Source organism: Pyxicephalus adspersus, chromosome 5 (assembly GCF_032062135.1).
Source record: "Pyxicephalus adspersus chromosome 5, UCB_Pads_2.0, whole genome shotgun sequence".
Taxonomy (NCBI): domain Eukaryota; kingdom Metazoa; phylum Chordata; class Amphibia; order Anura; family Pyxicephalidae; genus Pyxicephalus; species Pyxicephalus adspersus.
The window spans coordinates 59386424-59406762 of NC_092862.1; the positions used below are offsets into that span (position 1 = coordinate 59386424).

General features: G+C 37.0%; 1 protein-coding gene across 1 annotated transcript in view; it reads right to left on the minus strand.

Annotated features, from left to right (window-relative positions):
- RNF144B (ring finger protein 144B) overlaps positions 1-12306 on the minus strand; it is a 36526-nt gene extending 24220 nt beyond the window's left edge. The window contains exons 1-2 of the mRNA XM_072411628.1: positions 12148-12306; positions 2455-2656 (exon numbers count right to left, since the gene is read on the minus strand). Of these exons, the coding sequence (XP_072267729.1) occupies positions 2455-2619 (165 nt within the window). The 5' untranslated portion in view covers positions 2620-2656; positions 12148-12306. The remainder of the gene's footprint in view (positions 1-2454; positions 2657-12147) is intronic.
- Between the last annotated feature and the right edge of the window lie 8033 nt (positions 12307-20339).

The following is a 20339-nucleotide window of genomic DNA, read 5'->3' on the forward strand; positions in this document are numbered from 1 at the left end:
TTTTTCAAGTGTACAGAGCATTTACCATGACTTCCAGAAAAAAGTAATCTCAATCATTACTGACTGGCACCCTATCTCAAGTACATTTATTCACTATGCTTCATTATATTTTCTGGCAGCAGCCGAATCTTGGCAACTTCACTAATTGCACAAATGTCTCATTATAGATAAACACGTAAACAAAAAATGATAATCTAATGTGACAAGAAATCATTGCAGAGGAATGCCAGGCACAGTATATCATCAACTGAGCCAACCATGAGGAGATTCATTCAAATATAAAACCTACAATACTGCTATTCCTGTACGAAGTACCAATGTAGGATTGTATTTTTTATATAATGTCAAGAATATGGAAACAACAACATATGTTTTGTAACTCTGTGTAATATGCCGAATATTTGCATAATTAGCTACAAAATATCTTCTATACCATCTCCTAAAGCGGTGTCACACACTGCAAATAAAAAACACTACTTCTAAAACTGCATCATTTCAACAGCCACGTGTCTTTATTTTACAACACAGCCAGCAATATGCATTTAAAAGCAAACAGTAAATTGACTGCAAAACTTCTAATAATTGGAAATCTCTGAAGTCTGTTGATGCTTTTTGTGCTGGTAGTATTTTGAATGAGTGTGTTGTTATACAGTTTTGTGCAGTTTGTCAGGATGCTATAAAACACTAAAATAACACTTGTATAAAAGACCATTCATTCTATCCACGTCGCAGACTTGGTGGTAGAAAAAAGGCTCAATTCATGGACAGAAAATCATATGTAGTATACATAGTAATTTTGGCTTTTCATAGAGCAGCCTAAATTTCAGAAGCATAATGTGTTGGTGACTGCTTAGAGGCAGGAGTGGAAAGACTCATTTTACTGAGTAGTGTAAACTTTGTTTGCATTGATTTTCACAACATTGGGAACTAACTGTAAGGCTGACAAACTAAAGTTAATGTGTCTAAAAATGATGTAATTGACAGCATTACACTATTTTGTGTTACTATATATGAACCTTTATACAAAAAAGCCATATTTGTTAGTCCAATGTTAGCCATAATGTTTTTTTCTCTATTTTTGTAGCCCCAGGCAACTGTTTGCAATTAAGTCTATAGAGTGGGAGATTCACAGCAGCTAATATGAGAAAAATCTAACACTGAAACTGCCTTGGGTTGTCTGCTACAATGGCATGATATCTATAGCCATGCAGTAAAGCATCACTGATTTCTATTTTAGTCTGTGATATCATGGCTAGACAATTATATAATGGCATGGGTAATATCTTACCTCTCCATACTATAAAAAAGGAACATATTGTCTAAGGTTTTCTGGTTAAGGGAGGTCTGACGATCTTAAACAACTAAGAACTAAGAAATACATTTAACAAGTAGAATTTTGTCATACACTAGGTAGAAATCCTGGTCAGGCAAAGTGATAGATACTCCTGATTCAGCAGTTTTCCACAAAATTAAGAGAAGATATAAAGAAACTTAAGATACCCTTTGACACCACCAGAAGAGTATTCAAGACAAAAAAGGTGATACGTTTCAGGACCCTGTTTTTTTTTTTGGAGACCCTATTTTTGTTTGGAGATAGTCAGCCAGCCCATATGCATGAAGAAGCCCCCTAAAGTCCTTCATTAGACAGATTCACTAATAAATGCCCATTATAAGGTAACTATAGTTCATGTTCAATAATTAGCAATGTCGTGGACCTGCCCTATGACCCTTGATTGGCCATAGGTCAAATACAAGTTCAACTAAACTATGGAACTCTTATCCAAGATAGTACTTAATTTCTTGAACTGCTTTTGGTGCATTTTTCTGTTTTAAACTCACCTTGCCTGAATTTTGACCTTAAACTTACTTAACACATGAATTCCTTGGCTGACTCTATATGACCTTCCTCTGATCTGCTCTTGTCCTGCAACTTAGCTGGTAGTTTTCCTAGCTGATTCACAGCTTAGTCAAAGAGTCCCAGATCCTCAGTCAGTCCTTGTCCACCTGGATTTGCAAAGTTTTGCCTGACCAAATACAGAGCCTGGGGCTTTTATACAGGTGAATATGGCAGGAACATTAAATTGTGAGCTCCTATTGAGGGGCAGTTAGTGACATAACGATGGGCTTTGTAAAGTGCTGTGGAATAAATTGTCGCTATATAAATGCTAAGTTAATAATAATAACAAGCTAATGGTGTGGCTCTGCAAAAAAAGGTATTAGCACAGAAGAGTTAAATTATATTATGCTCCATGTGCAAACTTTTCTTTACGAATGATATATTATTTAAAATATATTTAGGTTTGGTAAATTCTGATTTAAATATTTACTGGATTAGATATTCTAAAATTCCATATGCAGCACCTTTCTTTTTCTACAATCAATTTTTCAGTGACAAGCAATGATTACATCTATCAAATAATAGTTATTATAGTTATTCTTCAACTAATTTCTTACCACAGTACAGAAAATGCAGCTGCAGTCCCGAAGGGTGGTCATCATATCAAGAGGGTGTTCACAGAGACACAGCTTGCACATAATTAGGGGTTCCAGTGCCAATTCTCCATGGCTTGAATTGCCAGTCATCATGGAGTGATGAAGGATCTTAGCAGCAGAAGCCATGCTTTCTTTACTTTATCAACATTTCTACCTGTCAGAACTGAGAAAAACATTAAGAAAATAATTGTGTAATAATTTGTAATGGCAAATGTGATCAAAAACAGTATAATGAAACAATTGATGCATAAATATACTGAATGATGATACTATATAATAATATATACGTACTTAATTTAATCTTAGGAAACATCTACATGAACTTCATAGTTAAACTGTACTATAAATACATACATACTTACTGTACTGTAAATATATAGTTAAGCATGCTATTTCTTATATTTTCCACCAAATCTTGGATTTCCGCAAATAAACAGAATCTTTTAAAGGTCTCTGCTGAAAACATGAACAACAAGACAAGTGCCATAGGCAAAACCTGACAAATCCTTAAAGCTATGTTACCAATGCACACAAAATGCTGGTGACTTTTTCAAACCTAATCTTCTGTTGTCAAAATATACTTCTTAAGCACTTAAGGCTTCCCGCTGGTTCCTAAACTTAACTGACCAGCTACTAAATTCTTCATTTGTAAAAGGACAAGATGCAAAAAGAGCTAGAAACACTTGCTGTAATGTCACTGGCTTTGAATTTTTAATTTGCCCTCCAAGTGTAATGTGTAAAAGGTAATAACTGACAGCAACCAATGACATTCATCTCTTTAGGTTGTAAGGAGAACATAGCTTAGATTATGTACTTATTGGCCTGTGGGATGATTCAAATACCTTTTATCTCAGCCACCTATTTTAATTACATGCAACTGCTCAAGCAAATGGCAAAATATGTGATTTGCATGGGCCCTCTCCACCATTCCACTATTATTATACCCAACAGGTCCTTTCTTCCTTACCCAGCGGTTTACTTTAATGCTGCTCCACGTTTACTAACTCCCCTGTAGGGACGCTAGGAACTGTAGTTTGGGATCTATTGCTTTTTTTACTGTCACATCGTCACATCTGATTGACCTGAAAACAGGCTAAAATTAGAGATGAGAGTGTTAGCCATTTTGCTTTAATATTTACTAAAGCACAACTTGTAGTAATTGTGCCATTGGTACTAAAAATAGGCAAAACACCTATACTTATTGCTAATGGAGGGGTAGGTAGTAGGTAATGAGTATTAACTTGTATGTAGGGGAGGTCAGGGTATTTTCTTTCCTCTTCAGAGCTGGAAGAAATGGATTGGTATTATGTACCTCATGTACTTAAATAAGAAATAAAGTAATATATATTTTTTTAAATTCAATAAGCGAAATATTGCCAATTCTGCAATAGCAATGCCTTGTGACAATCTGCAGTATTTATACATGCAATTGTTTTTCATGTAGCAGAAGTTAGACAGGGTCTGACAATTTCTTTAACAAATATCCAGTCAAAGCACACCTTACACTGTATACAAAGAGCCTGCTTAGAGAAACTAAAACCAAAAAATGTCATCATCTGCTCTTTTATTATTAGAAATACAGCGATATAGACAGTAATGTGAAAAATAAAAATAGAAAACATGGGACATTTCAGACAAAACAAGTTGCATAATCAAGTCACTTCACGTCATTTCATAGCCGCTCAAAAACATCCTTCCTCAAATATAATAGATCTTTGGATCACAGGTCAAACAGTTATGTAGCCAAAGTAATTCCATTTCTATATAAAGGTATTTAGTGACTCCTTATGAGCAGAATCTTCATTATAAAATATGCAGAGGTTTTAATGTGGACAAATATTAACAATAAACTGTGAGCTTAAAAAAATATGAAGTTTGAAAGCATTCTGAAAAAAAACTGGAACAGAAGTTTGATCTAAAAGTGCTTAAGGACAGTCAATCTGTGATTTCTGTGTGTACTTTACAATGATCTATTGTCTTGGTGGGGCCCCTGAGCCCAGCATCAAACAGGCTGCACAGGTGTGTATAAATCAATATTAGGACTAAACTTTATTTTGACACTCCTCCGTTTAGTGTCACGTTTAATATCAAGGGGCCATGCTTTCTCTGGAAACGAAACTTAAACAAAGCACTTTTTACATGTAACAATACCCTATGGGGTTCCTTTTAGTAAAGGAGTTTAGGCTGTTTAATTAGCAAATAAATTATGGATGCAATGAATAATACACATTTGTCAACATAGTGAAAATTTCACTGAAAATACCCAGGGCAATGTAAAAAAACATGATTTTTTCTTGCACATGATTGGAATGCTGACGTCAGCAGAACTTCACCTATTTCATCAACTTACGTGAAAAATTCCTTGCAGTGTGATAAATCACTTTGTATTGTGAACACACCTTTAGTAATACAACCTCCATAAGTCTTGATGAACAAAAAGTTTTATATCACATCCTCACAAGCATGAGATCAATAATGTTTTGAGCGCTAACACCAAAGTGCAGAGTTCTGGCAGCTGGTTCTCCAAATATTGTTATCAATAATGAAAGGGTGTTGGTGGGCAAATACAGCGTGCTTTTATTTTGACTGTGCACTTGAGGTCAGTTTTAGGTGTCCCTGATATTGTTCAGAGTTCATTAATGAGTTCAATTGGCCTGCCACTAATAAATAAAGTCCATGCAAACTCACTAGTAGAAAAAATCACCAGGAAGTAGATGTTTTTGGCAGAAGAGGCATGTAAAGTCTTTTCTTCCAAGGCACATGGTGACTTTTTGTTCACTGTTCACGTTGCAGGGTGTATGTCTACATACTAGGATCACAACCATCACAAGCCGCCAGTCACATTTGGCTGAAATGTTCGCTGTGTGCTGAGAAAACTCTCTGAAATTTTAATATGGAAACCGCACCCCCTTCCCAGGCTGCACATGATTGAAGATGATTCAATAGTGATGAGGACACATTGTTTGGTTCCCCTGATTGATTGACAAGCTCTACCCTGTCCCAATCTTTCATGTAGAACCTCTCATTGTGATAAGTCTATATAAAAATGGGTGTGAAATATGTAGAACATGAATATAGTTAGGTAAGGTCCTTGCAATAATTCATCCTTACTGTATTTTGAAAACAAAGTGTACTTGGCTAGCTTTTATTGAGTAATTGCCTCTCTAACAAGTCCCTTCATGCCTTAAATCTTTAGTAAGCTAATAATCAGATTTTTAGTATTACTTTTTAATTTATGACTAGACAAACCACAGGTAGTTCATGGACTCAGTAACAAAAACAATTGTGGTTTTTGTATACAGCATTACCATGTTGAAACTGGGACATGTATGATGCCAAAAACCTACTTAATAGTAAGTGCTAAAACTGGTACAAAAGGAACCAATTATAGAACAGTAATAGATTTTAACTAGATGAAGTCATATTGTCATTCTGTTACACATTGATTAGCAGATGTAATTTATTCCTAGGTCATTTCTACTTCAAAGTCATGGGATTCGGCCAACTTACAGATTTACAATAAAACAAACCCATCTGCCAATTTATTTGTTAAACCTATTAGCTATGCCTAAGGCAGGCACCAAAGGATGATTGCAATCTTTTTTTTATTAGTCACAAATCATGCCTCTATGTACCTTTCTAATTTAGTTTGAATTTGTTACCTGGAGCATTAGACCCCTGACTTCTAAACTAAGATTTGCCTATCATTGTCTTATTTTATCCATAAATAGGCAGTAGAATGTCGAAAAGGTTAAACCAAACTACTACCAACAAAGTGCAACAAAATCTGAGCAGTGTGCAGAGAAGAATCTGTTCACACCATGGGAAAGGAACACACCTGTGCTACTTCAGTAAAAACAAAATACAGAGCAGGAGGAATTTCTTCTGCTTTAACACCATTTATAAAGTGCTGGAGCACGTGTGTTTCCGTAATGCACCATGGTGTAAGCAGCTCTAAAGGCAATAGAAACAGTGTCTGTTATTTTAGGCAAAGAATGCCAGAGAAAGTCTAGTTAAAAAAGTGAAAATTGTAAGTCTAAAATCAGTTGATATTTGAATTATATTTGCTAACTAATAGGAGAAGAAAGATAACTGCAACCTAGACAATAATTAGGAATGTAGCCACATTGTGGACCCAGCACTACTAAGGACTGGAAGGGCTTAGTAGCTAATTTCAGTAGCCTCTTCTTTTGGGCTATTTGCTCCAGGGATTGTACTACAGGCTAAAGTTGGAGAAAAGGTAAAATACTATCCATTGTTTTACTACACAGGTCTTTTTTTACATTTCTGTATATAGGATAGGCTCTTCACCAAATAATCAGAGCTTGCTGTTTCGGTACCTCGATGTCTCATGCCATGAACCAATAAGAGCTCTGATCTAAAAAATCTTTAACAGAAGCCTAGGCTTAATCTTAACATTAGCCCACAGAATTCCCAACACTTTAATAAGCAGTCTTGGAATCTGAACACATGCTGAATAACAAATCTAAACCTGAAAAATACCTATGCAAATACCAAAGTCTGTGAACTGTCCGGTTGCTGCTTCCAGTATATGGAAACTAAGTAATCAAATCAGCCTGCAACACTAATGTATGACGAGTGAAACAGATGTACACTATTTTAGACCAGAAAATTCACATGCCAACTTGCCATATTCTTTTACTTTAATGAAAACCTGATGTCTGACTGCTCAGCCACATGGTACATAGACTGAATAAGATATTTGTTTGCGAACCAGTTTATAGGAGTAGATTGCTATGAATGGTAATAGCCCACAAGATCGTTAAGTTTAGCTTTTACACCAAGCGAACATTGTCACTGTACTGTTGAATTGTCTATGCCAGCTTTTCTCAACCTTTGTAATATGGAAGAACCCTTGAAATGCCTTTCAGATCTTAGGTAACACCTGCCATTATTTACAATATGCCCAGTTCATGGTACATTAGCCCAGTGATCAATAGGATGAATGCTTCTTACACTGTTGGCCAATGGAAAGATTGTAATCCTTGTAGATAGCTAAATAGATAATTGGTGTCAATGATAACTGACCTGTAAAGGCACAAATTGCTAATTTCTCAAATAAAAAAACCCTACAACCCTCTGGAGGAACTCTATGGCTCCACAAAACACTGGTCTATGGGTCTTATTTATCAAAGTTCCCTGAGACTGGAGAAGATGGGTGAAGTTTGAGATGAGTTGCAAATAGAAACAATAACATTTTTTGTATTATACCTATATTCTGTAAAACTCTCTAATAATTTGTGTCAATTTTAATTCCAATGCCATCCTCAAAAAGTTTGAACATTTATTGCCCATTACACTGACTGCAGACACCTGGAAAAAAGTTGTATGTGTAATGTGTATAAAAAAGTGTGGGGAGGGCCAACAACCAGGGGTAACTCAGAATTAGACCTTTAGATGTTTTTAAATATATTATAATATATTAAAATACAATAAATACATTTACATAAATATTTACAAATAACGAACATTGGGTATTGGTAAATATTGAATCCATTGACTAAAAAAAAAAAAAAAAACAGATCTAGTTGCAGTGCTTTAAGCTGCGTACACACTTGCAATTTTTGTCGTTGGAAAGGATCTTTCACGATCCTTTCCAACGACAAGGGGCTGCAAGATGCATGAACGATGCTGTACATACAGCACCGTTCATGCTCTATGGAGAGGGGAGGGGGAGAGCGACAGAGCGGCACCCTGCTGCGCGCTCTCCCCTTCCCTTTCATTACGATCGGCTGTCGTCTATCGTCCGTGGATCCGGCAGGTCGGTCGTCCGGACGATGGACGACACCGACTGTACACACGGAAGATTTTCGCCCGATAATTGGCCGATGCCGATTATCGGGCGATAAAAATCTGCCATGTGTACGTAGCTTAACTGGGCTCTCTGAGTACAGATACCATCAAATGCCAGTAATGACTTTACTGATATGCAAATGGTGCCCTGAGGGCAATCCCAGGTATACTTTGTAAAGAAGATTAAAAGCATATGTACGCCCAACTTTTTTTTCTGGTTTTGTAAAGGAAGGGTACATCCACTATTAGGTAATGTTTTGCTGTTTGTACCATGCTAAGGAGAGTCTGCTTCACTTCCTGTGCTAAAAACTCAACAAGACATAAGGGGAAATTTTCATCCCAGAGAACTGGTCACAAAACCGGTGCCCCATTGAAGGATTTATCGTCACCTATTGCATTGATTACAACTGAAAGTGTTGGTTTACTCGCACATTCTGTCTCAATGACTTTGGTCACCAGGACAAATACATTGATATATTCTATTGTTCCATGAAAAAATATCAGCCTTTTGGAATTAACAGCTGTATTCAATGACACTTGCGGGATGGCAAGGCACCGGGCAAAACATCTGCACAGCATGAACCCATAATGGTGGCCTTCATAAATGTATTAAAGGTACTAGCAATGTAGTGGGTTCTGCTCTTGGAGTTTAAATCCAAGGACCCTGTTAAGTCTTTATTTCTTATAGTTTGATACTGAGCAAATGTACCACCAAATAAGTAAAAGAGAGGAGTTCTTTTAATGAAAAAATTGTCTAAAAGTGGATTTTCTTTACTTTGGGGTGAATTCTTGTGTCTCCATGTCATGCCATGAAGGATAATCTTCACAACTGGACACAGATAACATAGCAAACTTGACAGGGATGTTACACAAGTCTATTGGAAAAAAAAGTTTAAGCTTCAAATATTCTTAAAGGTTAATGTAAGTTTTAACAGGTTTAACTCACGTTACATAAACTTCCTGTACTTCTTTTATATCCCTGTTTGCATTTTTATACCAGTGCCAGTAATACAATTGCAATGAAGCAATATAAAGAGAACCAGACACCAGGTATTGTGTCAGTGAATGAAGCCACAAAATAACACATACCAAAAAACACATATCTAAATCCAACAGCAATAAATGTAATATACTGCTATTTGTTTAGAGATAATTCTGTAACAGTCCCCATATGAGTAAATGGCCACACAATGTGAGTTTATTCTACTGATGTCATTAACTTCATCTAGGATCTGTTGTCTTCTTGCTTCACCATTGGCTTAGTCATTGATGGTAATACACATGTGAGTGTACACTAGAATTATATTATCTAGTTCTTATTATCTCAGAGATGCTGAAAATGTATAGGATTTTGAGTCTGATTTATTAAAGCTCTCCAAGACTAGAGAAGATAAACTTTCATGAATGGACCTGGGTGGTCCAGAAAAGTTGAAACGGATTTCCTAAAAATATTTTGCTTTGTCAGCAAATGATTTCAAACCTGGACCAGATCCATTCCAGAGTTGCTGGATCATCTATGATAGTCTATTCTCTCCCGTCTTGGAGAAGTTTAATAAATCAGCCCTGTTTATTTTACTGCTCATTTACTGCACCCTGTGTAAAGATACCAAAAATGTAGAGAAGAAATGCTGAACTGTATTCAAAGGTATAGGAAATTAAGGGGCATATCATTTGGGCCATCAGCAGTCTAGGGGAATACAGCACTGCACCCTGTACCACTTATGAAGGAAGGCAAACTGATCACACATACCTGCTTCCATACTTACGAAAGTCTTACCTATGAAAAATCACTTGTATTACTTCTGTTACCCAAATAAATAGAAGTAATATGGGTAATGTGAGGGTTAATGGAAAGTCCTCAAGTTTTAGAAATTAGGCATACATTTTAAAATAAAAGTGAAATTAGTATTTGATACCGTTTCATTTTCATAGGTTTTCTCAGAATCTCAATATTTTTAAACCAGACTGATTAGCACAAAAAACACATAATCTTCCCACCTTTATGTAATATATTATAAGGGTTGTTCATGATATAAATTAAACCCATATCTACGGAGTTGAAAATAAGAACAAAATATAAAATGATTGTACTTTCCTTTTTTATCTATAAACAAAAGCAAAATAGGAACTACGTCACAGAGCCACTTCCCTAAAGAGCTATAACAATACAATTTGACATTATTTAAAGGTTATTTATCAGGAACATGCACAGTACACACCTGCAAGGGACTGACTGAACCAGAACAATAATTCAGGGCGGCAGATTGATGAGGCACAAAAACAATGGATTACAAAACAGCCAAGGAAACAAAGTATGTGTCATTCAAAAGGCCTGGCACTAACATCCTCCAATTATCCTTCCTACGATAGTTAGTTTAATACAGAACAAATACTTACCACCCATATAATGGCTTCATGTTTAGACAAATACAGTCCGGTACCTCAAAGGACACACACCTATGTCTGAGGTGTTCCAAACAGTACAACCACACATTAAACAAGTCTGACCTAGAAAAGTGATATTTCTGTTCTTAAAATCTTGGGGGCTTTCAAAGAAACTGCACATGCAAATACTCTACACAAAGAAAACAGTAGCTGGATCAGCAGCAATGGGTTTCACTTCAATGTACCCATAATAATCATTTATAACATCAATGTACCAATCTCTTATTAGGTTTGCTCAATTTTAATACAAATAAATACCTGTTCATACCTGGCCACATCAAACAAAAGAAGTACAGAGCAATGGCGTGTGTGGTCCTTTATGTTTATAAAGACATAAGCTTGCAAGCTACTGACTTGTATGTAAAGGTACAGGCTCCATGGCTCTCATGTCACCTGGTGTGTGCATGGCAAGTTAAACAAGTTAGCAGTTCTCATATTTCTAGGCTGTTAATTTCTTGCTTACAGTATACACAAAACACTAAGAATGATCAGATTTGTTCATGTGCTTTAAATTCTTTCTGGGTAAGGGGCATGGTGACACAGAACTCTTTTCCTTTTCCAAGGATGGTAGGAGGAAATGACAGTTTAAAGTGTAGCAATCAAGACACATTCCTTTGTAGAACAAAATGTTTTTGTCAGCCTCACAACATTGTTATGGAAAGGAGATTCTATGGTGTAGTTTAGTCAGGTATGTACTGAGCACATGCCCACAGGTTGCTGCGCCAAAGGGAGCCAAGAGACACAAGTGGCACCCATGATAGATAGATAGATAGATAGATAGATAGATAGATAGATAGATAGATAGATAGATATAGATAGATCAGAATGTCATTAGTCATCCTCAGGACATTGTATAGAAAGTAGAATGAATGGCTGGATTACAGTCAGGTATGTACTGGGCAACTGGGAACATCACCATGGGGAGCTGAGAGTCGCAGGAGATCCCCAAGCCATTGGTTTGATATTATAATAAGAATGATACAAAGATAAAAAGGAGACAGACAGACTGATGGATGGATAGGTCAGACATTATAAAGTGATTACTAATACCTATGTACAGAGAAAGAGACATTTCTAAATGAGGTGATCATACATATACCTTTGCAATGTACTGTGACACTACATCCAGCATGTCATCACACAGTACACACACATTACACACACAGTACATACACACAGCACACACAGTACATGGAAACATCACACAATTCATACACATACACACATCACACAGTACACATACATACAATACATACACACATCACATACAATACACACACACATCACATACATTACATACACACATCACACAGTACACATCACACAATGAGATGTAGCAGATAGCGGCCACATATACGGTGGTGTAGTGACACGTTGTGATAGAAGGCTCCTTACCTTGCACGGTATGTATAGAATGATGGATCCCCCGTGTGCTGCTCTCCTGTGCTGTGTGGAATCTCCTCCCTCTATTCGGTGGAGTTGTCATTCTGTAGCTGCACGTCACAGCTTGTATGCAGAATGGAATTGTACAGGAAGCCTGAGCACCGCACTTCCTTCTTCCCATCTGCAGGTGATTACATCAACCCTCAGCGGGCAGAATAACACAGCTACTGTCTCCCATACAGCAAATATTATGGTACATAGATACATAGACATTTATTCATGCCATTCACTGATCCCCCAGCACACAGTGCATATTATAACACACAGCTTTTATTCATAGTCCTGAAATATAACATTTGTTTTACAAATCAGGCCAGCATCAACACATTTTTATATTAAAATAAAATACTTCTGCCGTACCCCCTTCTCTGCCCCTGCCATGCACAGCAATACCGTCTATCTGGCATCCCGAGTCTATCCTGGCATCCCCTGCTATATTCCTGGCACTGTAATAATGACAACATCTTTGGCCAATCACTGGCCTTTTACTAAACATAAGGTGCTCTGTGATTGGCCAAGGAGAGAGGGGCATCATCTTCATGATTGATGCACTTATAGTCTGTTGCTAGTGACAACTCTGCAGTGACAGTCTCACTTTATGGGACAAATAAATATTTACCTGCTTTCCCTCTGTCGCTCCTTTCTGTTGCTTTGCTCATCCCAGCAGTAATAAAGTGACAAAATGGAAGCAGTAGAGGCTTTCTTTGCACCATGTTGCCAGTGAGTTGTCCCTAGCATCCGGCCTCAACTCCAACTAAAGCTGCGTACACACCTGCAATTTTTCTCGTTGGAAAGGATCTTTCACGATCCTTTCCAACGAGAAAAGACTGCACGATGCATGAACGATGCTGTACATACAGCACCGTTCATGCTCTATGGAGAGGGGAGGGGGAGAGGGACGGAGCGGCACCCTGCTGCGCGCTCTCCCCTTCCCTTTCATTAGGATCGGTCGTCGTCCATCGTCCATGGATCCGCCAGGACGGTCGTCGGACGATGGACGACGACCGACTGTACACACGGCAGATTTTCGCCCGATAATTGGCCGATACCAATTATCGGGCGAGAAAAATTTGCCGTGTGTACGCAGCTTAACACTTTGTGAACAGAAACAAGATTGGCGCCGTGCCATGGAAATTTGGCTATTATGTGTTCTACATTTACTGAACAGCCAATTATTATTATATGGTAATCTAACACTGCTCAGAGTGACAACATTGCTGCACAATGTAACAACACACAAAACAGAGTTGTCACATTGATAAAATAGCAGATTTGCTGGCGTGCTGGGCGTTTTTCATATAAGTGAAGTATAACTATTGTTACTATTATGATTAGTTGAATTATCTTTGGTATTACTAAAGCAATGTCAAATATTAGTTTGCTTAGTCTCACTCAATATGGGTTTATTTCATTCGAATCTAAGATCAAACAAGAAATGATAGTTATCAAAGTCAAACTATCTGATGCCATTAAATATAACAGTTACAGAAAATACACAGTTCAGGTCATATTTACCTAGAAGAGTATCTGAGAAACAAATAAAATAAAAAAATTAGATGAGAATCGCTATTAGCGGGCTGACTGTTGTAATGGTGGAAACAACACTGAAGCATACGGCTCGGAAACTTAAGACTACACTGACGTCACACTGCGCCTCCCTCGTTGTTCCATATCTAGTATAGTTCATGAATTTAGTGCAATATAAAGGTGAAAATTGTCATTTGGAATATAAGAAAGAATTTATTACAATAATATTTTTGTTTTATTATTAATAAAGCATAAAAATTACAAATAATGTCCAAATTTTTCTGTGGACCACCAAAATGTTCTCGCGGACCACTAGTGGTCCATAGACCACTGGTTGGCAACTGCTGCTCTATGATATGTTAAAAACTTGGGACAATGAATACTCAATAGTTTCAATGACACAATGCTTCAAAGAAAAAAAAACACAAAGGTGTAAATAGGCCCTAACTCATAGGCGGGATTCACACTGTTTTTCTGTTAATTCAATTTGTGTTGTTGCATATCACAATGCCTTGATGTGGGTCCTAATACATTTACATTGATACATTTACATGTTTTTTTATGGAAATGACATTAAAAATCTGAAGTCAGCCTAAGTGCCCCGACATAATGGCACATGGTATAGGACAAGGTATATTGCAGCAATTTTTGGCTGTTAAAGGATACAGAAGACACCAAAAATAAACCTTACACAACCCCTTGTAAATCTTAGCTGTCTCTTTAGTATTGTTGGAGTGTAAGCTCCTCAGCAGTGTCTTCCCAGGAGTTGTCTGGCAGAGAAATCTAATTACAGGCTATGCACCATTACAGCTAGCAAAAGAAATTATTTTAGACAATGGAGTTTTGGTTGCTAGGATAATAAAGGACCCCAGGACATGACACTGTGGGTGAATTAGCGGCTGGTGAATTATGGAGATTACCAAAGGTTTGGTTTGCTGTAAATTCCTTATTATAACTGGTATGATCTAATTTTACAATACACAATCTTAATAACTTTAATCTTATAATAACTAAAATCTTAACTTTTTTTTTTGTCTAAGCTAAATAATCTAATATTGGCAAAGCCTTGGCAAAAACTTGGCACATTCACTGTGAAATCCTGTCAGATTTTTGTCACTGGAAAATGTATTTTGTGATTGTTTCCAGTGACCGGATAACAAATAAGTGCTGTTCTGTCTGTGCTCTCCTCCATTGAAAAGTACAGGGATCATTCCACATCATCAGTTCACCAGGGCAGATTGATTAACCTCATGGGACCGCTGTACATGTGTCAGATTTTCACCCAGGGCAAACAAGTGTGTGTGAATCTCCAGTACCTCTTCTTTATTACAAGGTCAATGATGGTAAATATTGCCCCACAACCCTCAGCCTAACAGACTGGAGACTACTGTAAAAGCAGGACACCATGGAGAATAACTACAGAATCTTTTTTTACATCATGTCACATCATTTGCAAAATTTACATACTAGCCCCTGACTGGAAAAGCTCAAAGAGGAGGAAAACTGTGCAGGACAAAGCATAACGATTTCTGAAGCCTTGGGGGAAGGGGGATTGGGGAGCTGAACCTGGAGTTGGGCTTTAAGGTAATGAAAGTTATAGGGCTCAAGTTAGGGAAGATGGGCTGGGTGAATAAAGGCTAACTGGTCTGGATTTATTTTACAGTGCCAATGTACTGTGCCATGGTATGCAGATCTTAAGTAGATCTTATGAGTGAAAGCCTGGCACTAATCGCTACCAACTTCTTATGTAACTTTTTGGCCAATGAAGTAACATATTACAAAATGAACATATATCAGGACATTTTGTCATACTAATGTGCTTGGAAGTTAAGAAATCCTGGGCACCCAATCAGAAAATTGGGCTAATCTGGAACAAGAATGCTACTATTAAAAAAAAAATGGGAACTCTATATGCAAAATTGTTCCAGGTCACAAAGTATTGACACAAAGACATAAAGTATTGATGCCATTAGATCGGCACAATGGTCAGGCAATTAGACCAGATGGCTAGTTGCAGAAATGTTGTAAATTTCCTAAGTTTTAGGCCAGTGCTACATTTTTAAAAGTGTACTTAATATGTCTGGATTCCCATGTGCTAAGATGTGTGGTGCCATGTATTGCAGTATAGCAGTCCATTCACCTGTATGTTATGTGTTGGGTAGGCCATTCACCTGCGGTTAAAAAATTGGACTATTTTTGGCAGTGTGGCCCAATGCATTGCAATGCCCTGTGAAGCAGCACAGTGTGATGGAGAATAAATAGCACCACATAGCACTGGCGTGTAAAACGTGTGCTGAGTTATAGACAGGCTATAAAGCTTTGTATGTACAGTAGATTTTCAGCAGCCAGAATGTTTATGATTGTCTCTAATAAAAATGTATTGTATGTACATGTGCCTCCAAACATTGTAGAGGAGACTGTTATTGATCCACCATGTTGGATCACCAACCACTAATAGCAGTCGATGCCCCTGTACATGCCATAGCACCTGTCACCTGTACCCATGCTTGGTTGAAAGTGTGTACTTAGCTTCATTTTAAATGTCCAGCCATGAGGGCTTTGGAATTTTCACCGAGCATGAGATGTCTGTCACATCCAACATCCATGTCACACCTTCACAAGAAAAAATTAACAATAAAAAAAGTGCTTTCCAGAAATATCCCATGCACAGTGTTGGAAGCACCATGTCCTTGGAGAAAAAATCAAATGTTGCCAGAGGCCATCAGAACATCTTCCTATAATTAATTTTGAGAAACAAACTCTTCTAATGAACTATTTCTCTTGATAATATATTTTAGCAACTGGTATTAGTAACAGTTGGTTATGTTTTGTTTTTCTATGCGGGTGATTGGTACGGATTAAGTTGGTTTTACTTTTGAAATGTAACTGCTTTCTCTGTTACTTACTATTGACTGGGAAAGCCAGCACCAGATGCTGCAAGTTTCCATGTGTGTCTTAGTTTTTCTATTTTACTAATGGGCCCCCTTAAGAGTATGCATTTTTCTGTAATGTTACCAGTACTTGTCAACTATTTATAGTATCTAAATAAATAAAACTAAACACTGTAAACATTTTGTTCTATATAGTAAAAGCCAAAATGTAAACAATAATATTTATGGAAAAAACATTACCCCTAAAGAGGACTTCCAACAAATTGTAGCACACATGGACCTAACTGTTTATTAGACAAACTGAGTCCTATTCAGTAAAAAAATACATCTTAAAGTTTATACAGTCATACATTCTTAAGATATGGTTACATAAAGTTGGCACAGTTGTAAAAGTGAACATCATTCTCCTATAACAAGAAGTACCAGAAAGATGACCTTCCTTGATCATCTGGTATTATTTTACAGAAAGCAGCAGATTTCCGAAAATTACTTTGGAAATAAAAGCACATTAAAGCACAAAGGAAAGTTTGGTAATTGGGTTTACATATCCTTTAACTCTGCATGGCCCAACATTCACCTTCCTTGAAATCATGCTATAGTAAAAACAATAAAGCAGACCTAAAGTAAAAAAAAGTTTTTAAAATAAAACTCCAATGGTTAGCTGGCCCCTTCCATTAGATAAATATATATATATAATCATAATATACACAATGATCACTTATTGCTTATTTTTTGTTTTATTAGGCCATAAAAAGTTAAATAGGTAGGTAAATTACTTTTTTCATTACAAGACTATATTAACAAAGCTGCTTTACTAGCACCTCCTTTGTATGGGTCAGGGGAAACACTACTAAAGTAAAGATGATTGTAATCTCTGAAAAAGCAATCAAACTTCAAAGTAAATAACAATAAAGCAAACACATAATTAAATCTTATCTGTAAGAAATTTTAACAATCCTAGCATATAGGAAGGTTAGATAAAAAGTTATAGTAGGACTAAAATACTACTGACATGGGGAAAATCCAACTCCAGACTTGAGTATGACCACCTAATCAAAGGTTTAGGCATTATCCCAAATTATATATTATACACAATTAAATGTGGATCTAAACCAGACTTTCTCATTCGTTTTACCCAAAGGAACCCTAAATAACTTCAGGAAATAATTTCAACTCTCTAGAAACACCTGCTAAAACAAATTACTTTACCATGACCTTGGACCAACAATTAGGCAGGAAACGCCAGATCTGATCCAAAAAAAAAAATAAGATCTGAATGTTTATTGATTGTGTCCAGGCAGTATCTTCATACTGTATTTTTTGCTTTGATTTTTTCCTAAATAGAAGTAGCCTTCCTGACATGACTGCAATTCTATTTTGTAGCCTAAAAGCCTAAGAGATCATCTATGACCTTTGACTATTCGTCTCCCACAATGTGTGCTGCTAGTTCCAATGGGTAAAGTTTCCACAGCAGAGGTCCCTTACTTACAGAGATTTTTTACAATATGTTATCATTATAAAGTAATTCATATCTATAGTGTTCCAAGCCAGCGGTCGCCAATCAGTGGTCTGAGAGAAAATTTTGGTGGTCCGCGGCTCTGGCCAGTGCACACCCGAGCAGGGTCAGGAGAAGGACCCCGCTGTCTTTTTCCTGAGGTTGTGCTATAAAATGAGTATCATGCTTTGTCACTTCTCTTGAATGCACAGAGATATGAGTCATTGCCCTGAGGTGCTTAGGTATTCACACTTATTTAAGGTTAGTGTAATTGTATTAAAAGGCATTGGAGTCCATTCACCAAGCTGTAATTATAACATTGTTCTTATTTTATCCTGTAGATATTTTTGTGCAAATAGCCAATTCATTTACATTTATATCTTATAGACGTTGCAATCATTTTTTTTTTTTTTGCATGCAGAATTTATTTAACTTTTGCAAGCCTTTATTATTACTTATATATTTATTTGTTACATATATACCATCTTCACCTCAATTAGCTCCATTTTCTGTGCTTTTAACATCAAAATAATAAAGGTCAAAAATTGGCACTGGACTTGCAGGGAGTCCTGACCACCTGAGGCAGAAGAGACTCCCTCAGTCATCTCATTGGTGGGGAAAGAGACATACTTCATATATGGATTTCCACAGGATCGCCTACTATTTATTTTCTATGCAAGCTGATGCACCATAATGAAAAATACATATATGTAGTCACTTGCACATTTTGTTCTTGTTTCCTAATGTTTTTTTTACATATGTTTTGCTTTATTATTTCTTAGTACAGTATATTAAAACAGCTTCGTTATCCTCCAATCAAATAGTTAAGAAAAAAATTAAAAATTATTTATAGCAATGATAATCAGCATGTCCATGCAGTGAAAATTCTTTATTTTCATTGATAACATATTATAGCCAATACACAATCTATATGGAAGCAATATGTGTTTGTACCACAAGATCTTTGTCAAATCCCCTTTTACACTGTACTGTTTCATTGTGATTCATTGCTGCATGTATATGATATTGCACATATAATCAACCATCGATGAACTCCTTCCATTTGTAGAAGCCTGCCAACACACGGCAATGATACAAGAACATGGACCTGTATGTTTATATTACATGATGTACAATAATGCACAGGTTATGATTTGTGGTGTGTTGCAATGTGATCTTTCAGTATATACTATATTGTGTGTTGAGGTGCCATTCTAGAACAACAGCACTGCAACCAGGATTGGATTGGCCCACAGGAATATTGAGCAAAATCTCTGGTAGGCCCCAGTCATATGCCCCAAAACTAGTTCTTTGGAGGGCCCCTGGTAAACCTTAGAAAAAAAACACCATTGTGCAGGAAAGCTATGAGTTTTGGTGGGCCCTCTTTCCTATTGCACCGGTAGCCACCCAGTTCCTTGGTCTGACCCTTACCCCTTACTGGAATCCACCAAAGTGCCATGCTTTACTTTTACACACAGGAAAACATCTAACTACAGCACAGCCGGTGATTGTAAAGAAAATGTTTTAGTAAGCAGGACTTTCAAAAATTATTAATGGTAAGAAATAGTAGACATATACTCAGCATGTAATCTGACATATACTAGTAATTAGTGTTGGTGTTCGAATTCAGGTTGTCCTTAAATTCGATCCGAATATGGCTGTTTGAATTCGGATAGACCCCACTCGAAAAACACAGAATTAAACAGCGCAAATTTGTGTGTAAAAAAAATGTGTTACAAAAAAATTAATCTTTAAGTAATTTATTGAATGTGTGTGATCTGTGTAACTAACTTTTATTTTTTGACAGGTTATCCCACAATGACAAGAAGATTCCTACGGCTGCACATCCATGGGAATCCCTTTGTCAGTGTGGGATCCCCAGGCACTAGAGGTTAAATGGGGACAAGTCTACCCATTCATCACCTCTAGTGCTCTGCGATAGGCAGAGGAAAGGTAAACCCTGATGACAGCTCAAGCGTCATCAGGATTTTCCTTTCCCCAATCACAGAGCACTAGAGGTGAATGAATGGGGGGACTTTTTTCCCATTTACCCTCCAGTGCCGGGGATCTTCCCATTGAATGCGCCCGCATTCATTGAGAACAGTGTGCAATCCGCGGCACTAGAAGATAAATGGGGACAAGTTCAAAACCTCTAGTGCTCTCTGATTGGCTGAGAAAAGCTTTCCTCATCCAATTAGAGACCACTATCCCTATTCCTGGATATAGTTTCT